The sequence below is a fragment of the Meleagris gallopavo genome, chromosome 13 (genome assembly GCF_000146605.3).
Source record: "Meleagris gallopavo isolate NT-WF06-2002-E0010 breed Aviagen turkey brand Nicholas breeding stock chromosome 13, Turkey_5.1, whole genome shotgun sequence".
NCBI lineage: Eukaryota > Metazoa > Chordata > Aves > Galliformes > Phasianidae > Meleagris > Meleagris gallopavo.
The window spans coordinates 9891598-9901997 of record NC_015023.2 but is presented as its reverse complement, the minus strand read 5'-3'; the positions used below and the strand labels follow the sequence as shown (position 1 = coordinate 9901997).

Genomic DNA, 10400 nt, shown 5'->3' with positions numbered 1-10400 from the left:
TGTTTCTGTAGTATACTTTAGAAGCTTGTTCTTGCATAGCTGCCATCTCTGAGTAAAGGACCAGTTGCTTTCTATGCTGCTTAAAAAAGTGTGAAAAGGAAGTGAGGGGAGACTTGAACATTCTGAAAATACAGATAAAATCACCTTGTTTCCAGTCACTGGGAGGATGAAACCTTTATTTAAATCTTTCAAAACCCCAGAGAAGACCCAACAACTAAATTCAGAGGAATGTTCAGAGAAGGAAATGGTTGATTATCATTTAATGAGTACTGTTTATCTCCTTGCTACAGATCTAACTATTGAGATAAATAAAAGGTCTCAGAATCAAACTTCTAATGCAAATGGAATTATTTTGAATGGAAAGGCAAAACTGTTCTGGGAGAGTTGTGTCACATAACAGATACCTGCTGTCTGGGGTCTGTGTCTTGTACATTTTTTCCTTTTGGAGGAAAGTTATCTTTCCAGTGAATAGGAAATTATCCATTGTCCCCATCTTTTCTTCTCTGCATTCATCATCTAGATTGTAAAGTTCAGGTTGAGATTTGGAAGGATTTGAAAGATTTGCTTAGTCACACAGAATTACTTTACCTGAGAGACTTATCCAGCTCAAGGATTATTATCAGGAGCTACAATAATGATTGGCTCTTATGTACTGTTTTCATTCATACATCTCTAAGTGCACAACAAAGAAAGGTTGCTATCTGCTTAACAGAAGGAGAAGCTATAGCCCAGGAAGGTCAGGTGATTTGAATCTGGTTTTAACAACTGGGGTGTCACAGCAGCAACAAACCAAACAGACAAGGAAGCAAATTACAGGCTAATGACTTCATGCTACCTAAGAGATATCTGAACACCTGTGCAAAGGAATCCAGCTAGTCTTGCTCTGTTCTCTTCCGAAAGATACCTGCCACAAAAGGTGCTGTTGCTAGCACATTCCTGACAGAGATCATAGGCTGTTTTTTTCGTCTGTATAGGCTGATGTTCTCCAGGCCGGGATGAAGGCAGCAGGATGACACAATTGTCAGCAACTATTGTGTAAAGCCTGTTTTCTACATTAGTGGAGGACTAATTTATATTCAACACTTTGATCTCTTCAAATTCTGGCAGTGTTTCTGTGTCCAGTATAAGAGGTTTTCAGTGGGACACAGAAGGAACGCAGTCACAGAAAAAAATAGCATATAATAAGGGGGAAACATAACTTGCACCTAAGTGACAATTTTGTGTCTGAAGTGTTGAACCACTATTCATACTTGCTGCTGAAGGCTCAGAGGAGAAGTCAGCAAATATATAAATCAGCCAATCTATTTCCATACTTTGACAGGCAGGGCTCGTGGGAGACTCCACTGTGACTCCATGTTCTAGTGTTGCACTTCACATTAATTTAAAATGCCTAAGAAAAGAACCCTTGAGCCTGCTTTGTAGGTCTTATATCTCTCACTGTCTCTTACGGCTGCTCTGCTACAGATAGAAGAAAGAAGTGTGAGTGACACAGATGCTATCCTGGGCTGGGGATTCTAAACGAGCTTGCATGAAACTATATATAGCGTGTTGCAGCAGTCTCAGTTTTCTGCAGCTGTTGGTTTGACACTACATAATTTTAATTCTGAGTATTTCTGATGAATTTAAAGGGAGTTTAAAAATACACATCCCTTGCAGAAATTGGATTATGATACTGCAGTCAAATCAAGTTTAAATGTATTAGTGAGAGCACAAGTTTGTAAGTTACTAGAAGGTTTCAAAGTCTTAACATTCATCTTCAGACAGCACTAGTGGTATGCAACAATATCCTTAGTTATATTGCTTTCTGGGATGCTGTGCAAGTTTGGGGCTCTAGTGTAATAAAAGCAGAAAATTCACCCATAACCTCACCCATTGAGCACCTGGATTGGAGAGTCTGTCCAGGTTTTTCCAGATGCACCCAATTGACAAAACTTCTCCAGATGAATTTTTCCTCTTCCCTAGCCTTAAATTGTAATGGCTGTAACTAATGCATATCTAAACTGTGCAAGATAGGTACATGCACAGTTGGGTAAGAGAGGTCAACAAGAGAGAGGTTTTCAAGATGGTTATTAAATGAGAAGAGGTTTTGGAGTGGTTTTGTTCCCACTGAGACTGGGAGATGTGGAAGTATATGGAATAGATGGCTGTTCTGCATACTGTAATTTGGGAGGAGACTGTTCGCTTCTTTGGCATCTGTCAAGAACACTGGTTTTAGCAGAAATAAGAATTCTGACTTAAGGCACAGTATTATAACAAAGCAAAAGCAAAACCACAGTCTTATGTGGGTAGTTTGAATAATAGACTGTTGGAATCAAAAAGGAAAAATTGTAAGTCTTGTGGGTTTTGCTCAATTTCTGAAAGAACTTGTGTTTAATTAATATTAATTCCTAAGCTTATTAACAGATTTAGTTTTCAAATTCTCTGAAAATTACTGCTGTTCACAGGAATTACAGTAACTGTGCAGAGAACATGTTATTATTCTTTGTTTTAAAGGAAACCTAGCAACCTTTGCTTTATGTGCAAACCTAGCCTTGCTCTCAAAAAGAGGTGATATGGTTTTAACAGACAGTAAAAGATTCCTTCCAAGCAGAATCTACTTGCTACTTCCCAAGCATCTGCTATTTATGATAAAAGCAGGTTCCCTGAATTACCCTCTCTGATTCTTTTGTATTTTACTGATGCATGTAAATTCCACTTGGGTCATTTAGGCTTTCTTTATGTTCTCATAACAGCTTTCCTGTGTTGTGGATGGTTATGAAGGGCTAACTTATGCTACGCAGCTGCAAAACCTATATAACCTTAAAGATTACACAGAAAAGCAGGATGGCTGCTGAGGCCAGTAAGAGATCATCTGGAGATTTCAGATCTTCTTCTCCTTGATCAGTTGTCCTATATTCAAGTTATCCCAGGATGTTAAAAGAAATGTGTAGTGCTGTTCATGAATTTGTTTAGCTAACTGTAAAGCCACTCCATTTAACTTCGGAGGGTAACCTAAACATTTTCCACGTGTTCAGCTTTTGCTTTAAAATGTTAATGCAAGAATTGGACAGAATCCAATAAACTTGCTGAGAGGTTTTTCATGGTTTTCTTTTTTTAAAGTAAAGAGGTAACTCTACCCATGATACTTTACCATGTTTACTTCACCTTGATATAATGTAAGCTATTAATCATGACCTTTTTCTCCTTCATTAGTAGGGACATGCTAAAACTTTTGTGGAGGATGAAATGCAGGCTGGAGAGAGCTGTAGGCTTTATCCTTTTCAAAAGAGGAAGAGCCCTTCATTTGTGGCACCAATTTACAGCCACTTTCTCTCAAAAATAAACTTAATGAAGCTTTGCCAAATAGCTAATTCTCTCAGCTGCTAGAGCAGCAATTGTTGTCACATAACAGCTACAAAAAAAAAAAGAATGAAATGATCAAGCACTACTGTGGCTAGAAAGAATTGCAAAGCACCAAACAGAATTTTGTGCTCATCTCTAACATGTAAAACTTTTAAAAAAGTTATTTAATATGCTTAATTATATTGATAATCATATATTAATAATTTAACTAATATATCTTCTTTAGAAGTCACTACACATCCCTGAAGGCAAAAAGCAGAGTTGTCAATGTGCTAATATAGGATGCACGGTTTTGCAATGGCTCTACGCTCACCAAAAATAACTACAACAAAGAGGGCAGGGTGCAGGAATAAAGTACATCTTTTCTGCAAGTTACCTCTAATCTAAATCACTTCTGTGGGACAGGAATGTTTGAAGTATAAGTAGCTGCAATTTTTCCTTGGCATCATCTCTGAACAGGAGGGGGAATTAGGGCAGTTTGACTCGGTATTCCAGCTTGGTGCTGACTTTCCTCTTAGTCTTGGAAAATAGCTAAAAAGGAGGTGAAGGGAGGAAAAAAGTCTATGAGGAATTGATACAATCTCAGAGACTACAGAAAAGTTGAAAGAGGAAAGCTGTATTATCTCTTTCTTTTTTTCTTCCTTAATGCTACTCACTGTATTTACACAGGAGGTCTTATAACATTCTCCTAGCAGCTGAAATGGGAGGTAGAGCTGTGTGCTGCTACCTGGCTGTCTCAGAGCATCATCCCAGGCCTGAACCAGGAGCATGCAGAAACATGGCTCCTGTGTGCATACAGTTGCTTTATCTGCAATAATTCATTAAACTTCTCCTCACATATTTTTAGTGCTACTAATATTGGCTACGTATGGCAAGATGAGTGTTTCTGTGGGAGTACGTCACTATCACATCTACTGTAAAGTCTGTTTGTGTACCCTGATCCTATTCTCTGTGGTGTTTTGATGAACTAACTTCTGGCCCCTGCACAGATGATGCTCCTCATAAGTTTGCAGAGCAGAAGGGTTTTTTTTCCATGGAACATACAGGTGTGCTTTTTAGCCTGACTAGTTTTAACTCCTAATAAGAACATCATTAGCTTGGTTCATGTCATGACCACAAACTCGTTTGCCATAGAGCTGTACGCTTTGGAGACATGCCTTCCTCACAAGATAGAGAAGGACTCAGTACTACAATTCACATCTATTCTAGTAACAAAAGTGACAATTTAATTGTCAAATACTCTGATAAAATGAATGGTGAGATTCATCTGTGGACCAGTATGTAATTGAATCATAATGGTGAAAGCTACAGCTGTTCTGTGTAACAGCCCATCTCCCTGAGTAGTTACCTTTGGGTTTTTTGGTGCATGCTGACTGTGGGGTGATGAGCCCTCCAGCTCTTTCTCTGGTATGCCAAAATCTTAGTTCTTTCCTGGTTTGCACACCTGGTTTTCCTTCCCATGAAAGAAAAGGCAGAGGCATATCCTTTAAACACGTATGTGTGTAAACCCTTTGTATTAAAGGGCACACACAGGAGTTGAGAAATTGCCTAGTTAGAATGGCTACATACCTCCAGGTGCTGTGAAGCTTCTACAAAATGTCACAAAAGGTTGCTTCTCTCTTAACAAACTATTATTGTCTACACATTACTGGACAGTGTCTAAGAATCTTGTTCGAATCTTTAATTGAGTGTGATTTTTTCCTGAATGGTACAGCTTCAATTTTTAAGCATAAAAGAATGTTTACTTCCAGGTATTTGATGATTTGCTAACACAGCAATGGCAGATCTGAAGCTATTTGTTAAGCTGGTACTGAAATGCCCCCAGTGTTTAGGTAGCATTACCCTGTTTCTTTGTTTGCATATCTATTGAGACTCAGATAGGTTAGAGCTGTTTTGCACTACTGGGACAGATGTGTATAAATGTAAACTGTTCAAGACCATACTTGTCATGTTATAGCTTTGTATACTTTCTATACTGGAGAATGATAAACATGAAATGTGCAAGATTTTCCAGTTAGCTCAGTAAATTCCCATGACAGCAAGTAATGTGATAGAATTCAAAGTTATTTCATTCACTCTAGTTGTAAAATTTCAACTGTTGCTACTTGAGAAATTTGTCAACAAGAATCCTTCCAGTGCAGCCTTGCTAACTCGATTTCTTTCACTAACACTATTTATTACCTGCTACCCATCCACTTGGAGGACAGAGTAGTACTTTGTCTTGGAGAAGCTTTCAATACACAGCAATAGGAATTTACACAATTTTGCACTGCAGATGACAGTGTCAGCATGGTATCTCCAGTGTATTCTACAAATGCTCTGTGGCATAAAGTCATAAGGAATCTTTTAATGAAAAGTACTTGATATCAGTCTCCTGTGACTAAAAAGAAAAATTTAGAGCTGTCAGTTTTTGCACTTGCTTATTTAATTCGCAGGCAGGGAACTAATGTAAATATGTTGCAGTGGAAACTAGCATTTTGATTTCCAGGCCCAAATACAACCACAGCAGAGTTAGTAGGGTTTTTTAAGAGAAAAACGCCTCTTTCTCATCTGCAGAGAGCTTCTTCCCCCTCCAGCAGCTAAGAGAATACAGATGTTCAGTGTTATAATAGAGAATGCACTTCGAGCTTTTACTTTTCAAGAAGTTTGAGTAGTTTGATTACTTAGCCTTTGCAAATGTAGTAAGAATTAGAATTAAGAATTTTGCATACTTCAGTGTAATAATATTGAAAAAGTTTTGTCGACTCAGAAATTATAGAGGAGATGCTACTAAATCTCAAGGTAACTGAGAGTTTAACAGTATAGCACATATGACTTTTTGCTCTTGTAATGACTGACCTATTTTAGAAAATTGGGAACTTAGACTTAGGTATTGCTTTACAATAAATTTCTGTATAAGTAGCAAAGTGGTGCACAAGACATCTAAGACTTTAAAATGCAATATCTGAATACTTCCTTATAAGAAAAAAAAAAGTGTATCTATGAATTTGTTACTGATACTGATCTACTAATGTAGACCAACTGAAGTCGACCTATGTTTAGGCTTATGAGGAATGAACTACTCTGGCTTATTTACTTACACATATTTTCTATGTAAATATGAATTTAGAAGTTCCTTCTGTACTAAGAAGCAAGAAGTACGTTTTACTTGTCAAGTGCTGACCTGGTTTGGTGGAAGTGGAACCTTTCTGCCAAGATCCACGTTGCAGGCTGAAGTGAACAGTGGGTGTTCTCTTCCTGCAGGACTGCCACGAAGTTGGTTGGGCAGAATCACCACAATATAATATAGCCTTGAAAATGGAGTATTCTAAATGTAGCTACAGCACTTGGCCACACAAAGGAATGTTTCTGCACAAAATTACAGGGCTTGTAGTATTTGGGAGGTCAAGTAGTTTTCCTCACTGTCCTTTTTCATCTGTGAAATACCAAACTAGACTAAATAATCAGATTTTTATTACTATTTTATTTCAAACCATATTTAATGTATTAATGTTTTTCCCGTAGCTGGGGACTGACTAAGAATATTTATTTTCTCTCTCTTAGTAGTTGTCATATTTATATTTTCCTCCATTATGATTATACTCAAAACAACTCTGCTTGGCTGTTTACATCAATACTGCCACTTAAAATAAAACCCACAAGTCAAAGAAGTTGGAGGAAATGGGAAATCTGGGAGATGAGCAGCTTTGGGTATACTTCCATTCTGCGCTTTCCAATGCTAATTATGTTAATGAATTACACTAATGTCTTCTGCTCTTGTTTTTTTGTTCTTGTTTGGTTCTTAAATTAGAACAGTGTTCATGAGAGCACCTCTCCCATCTCCCTCAGAGGTGCATTCTGTTCCTACCAAGTGCACAGCCAAGGGGTGCTGTCCCTCTGGTGGTGTGTGTTGTGCCCACACACCTGCAGGTAGCTGCAGTTAGTCTAGGCCATTTCTTGTCACTCTTGGAGAGCTACAGATCCCAAGTCCGTTTCAGTTTAGATATGCATGTACAGGGACACTGCATTTCTTATTTCTGATTAATATGTGTGTGGTGCTACATATCACTTTGCTTTAGAGTACAAGGTCTTGTGAAGCACTCCATTAAGGCTGCACAGGAAATTCTAAAGCCAATTTGAGTTGACTTCTTTTTCTCAAATGACTAGAACTTCTATTCGCACATTCAGCTTTTAGACTTAAATCTTTTATGCTTTTCTGGAAAATGATTCCATCTGCATTAGGCACTAAGAGGATGCTAAGAAGCACATTCCTGCTCTGAGACAGAACTTTACATGCAGTATTTTCAGTGTGGTTACGTTAGGTAACAATGGAAGATGTATCACATGCACAATTCTTTGCTGCAGAAGGAGTCATTGCAAAATTGCAAACCAGTAGACTTTACGACAGTTTTTGATGCTGACGTCAAAATCTGATTCTGAGTTACTAAGTTTGGAAAATAGTATTCATGCACCTGCCTGCCCTGGACTTAAAGAAACGGTTCCCCAGTTTTCTCTTGAAACCACATACGTTGTGTAAGAAATTGGAATGATACTCCTTCTAATTCACCTCTGACACTGTGACAGATTCAGTCCAAGGCAGCCTGCTGGAGGAAGAGTTCTGCAGCCAAACTCCTGCAGTACTCAGTGACAGCCATCCAGCGGATCTCTGTATTCTTTGAGATCTTGCTACATTCTTGTGAGTTTAACAGAATCCCCTAGCTTAGAGGTAAATCCAACACTGATGTGTACATCTTCCTCATCTTCCTCTGCCTTCAGCCTCCATGAAGGAGGTTAATTCTATGGAAACAGCACTAGGAGCACCATCAATATTCATCCTGTCTAAATGAGAATGAAACAGACTTGAGGACAGAATAATCCAAGATGTTTATCGCATGCTTTTCTAGCTGGGCCAAAAACTGAAAGTTAACAAGGCATTGGTAAGTACAAATGACTTCTAAATTCACTTGCTTCAAAGCCTGCTTTCCAGTTATAGAATTGATCAGCTGGTTCTTAGTTTTCTTGTTTTTTTTCACCTGTCCTAGTAAACTGATAAAACTGTGTCTGTGTGTGATGGTGGCTTTTTTTTTTTTAAAGCAGTGGTGATGAGGAAGGGGTGTGTGTGTTAGATGCAAAATGGGACCTCAGTAATGCTAAGTGTGACGATCAGGTGTTTCCTGAGGGGTTTGTGTGTTCCCAAAGCAAACTAGGTGGAAAAAATGAAGAAAAAGGCTGGTGGCATGTATGAGCATTGCACCACTGCAGTTGGTAGTGGAGCTGTATGAGCTCCTCCATTAATGACCTTTTATCTCTTCCTTTCCTTTCAGGTGCAAGTGGGAAGTACACCTCAGGACCAAAGAATTGTGGGATACATTTCCTGCACTCACTTGCAAGCTATTGCAGGTACTGTCTTAATTTGCTTCTCACAATTTGTCACTTTTCTGTGCTACAGCTGGTATTGTGCAAAAGTTGCCAGCATTGCTCATCCAGTGTTTTCCACAAAGAGCAGTGTGCATTGAGGACAGTGGTGAAAGAGTGAAGAAAGAAAAATAGACAAATACTCCACAAAATCTTTGCATTTTTTCTCTTGGAGTAATTAAGTATTACAAGATAAGCAGTGTAAAAAATCCCTTAAGAACTTTTCTTCCCTTTGCTCTCTTGACCAATTACCATTATTTCAGCAAATACATTACTGTTACCATTAGCTGCATTTATGAACCCATACAGTGGCTACTGTATAAACTAAAGTTATGCAAGCAGAAATCAAAGGCTGAAAGAAGCCTGAATTCCCTGGTTTTACCTGCCAATTTCATACATAAACAGCTAGCAAGTTAATACCGTTGTTCAAAATTTTTCTTAGATGTGTTTTAGAAGGAATCCCACTGTTACATTTGTTACAGCAGGAACCAGCACAGTATGTCTCCTTTGTTCTGTGAAACAGCATTTTCTAAGATCCTTAAAGATAAGATACAATAACGCTTAAGTGGGGTTTGGAAGGATTTGTTAAAAATCCTCATTGAATTAACACAAAAGAACGAGATGTTTTTTAATAGCAGATGTCTGACTGTGAAATATGTGGATTCCACTGCTCATTATAAGCAGACTGGAATTTCATGTAGGTCATCAGGTTGTGGCTGGGCTTGTTTCGTCTTTAACCATCGCAAACCTTTCTGATGATAGTATCTCAACACTTGGCTCTCCTCCTGTCAGTAGGCAGAACTAGACAGTGACCTTACCTCCATTTTACAAACCAACTCCAGGAAGAGAGAGCAGGAAAAGTTAGTAACTTCTGGTAGTTCTGTTTCATTTTTAGTGTTCTTATGCATATGTTTTGAAGTGAAGTTTCTCCATTTTAGCTGTTGGCCTGAACACTTGTTAATTAAATGTCTATGGAAAATATTCCACATCTCCCTCCTATCTTCAGCTCAAAACTATTAGTTCCAGACTTTACAACAGATGTAGTAATGAAACAACAGTCAAATCTAAAAGCCTTTGCTTTGTGCAAAGGGAGGAATGCAAACTCTTAGTTTTACTGGATGTGACTCTTGGGCTCCTGAGTGAGTGCTGCAGAGCACCAGGCAGCCCTCCTGGACTAGTTGAAGACACAATGTGTGCTGCAGGTTGAGACAAGGCAGAAATGCAATGTAAACAGCAGAACATTGAACCTATGCTCTACAGTATGTCTAGGTTAACCCAGACAGACAGCCACCATTCCCAGTGCATTAGAGAGACCTGAGAGTTTTAAAGAAGATTCATGAATTTTTCAAACATGTTTTAACAGTGTAACATTGTTCAGTTTTCTATTTCTAACTCTGGAATTATGGTAATGTACGGTGAGATTGCTGTTGTAGAGCTGAGGATTGTTGCTGCTATTCTTTAAGTTATAAGCCTCTGGTTTTAGTCCAGTTTCTTTTTGCATGTTTTCTTAGCTAAAACCACATTATGACATCCCTAAAATACTAAATAGGAATGGGAGAGAAAAAAATATATACATATTGGGGAGTTAACATTCTTTTTTACTAAGTCAGTCTAAAGCTTCTCCAAGTATTAAAAAAAAAAAGTAACTTTCCATTTTCCTATTT

The 10400-nt window shown here is 38.2% G+C and overlaps 1 protein-coding gene across 1 annotated transcript in view; it reads left to right on the top strand.

Annotated features, from left to right (window-relative positions):
- The window catches only part of SMPD3 (sphingomyelin phosphodiesterase 3), a 50981-nt gene that overhangs the window by 18488 nt on the left and 22093 nt on the right, over window positions 1-10400 (top strand). Inside the window, exon 3 of the mRNA XM_010717823.3 lies at window positions 8646-8721. Coding sequence (XP_010716125.1) covers window positions 8646-8721 — 76 coding nt within the window. The remainder of the gene's footprint in view (window positions 1-8645; window positions 8722-10400) is intronic.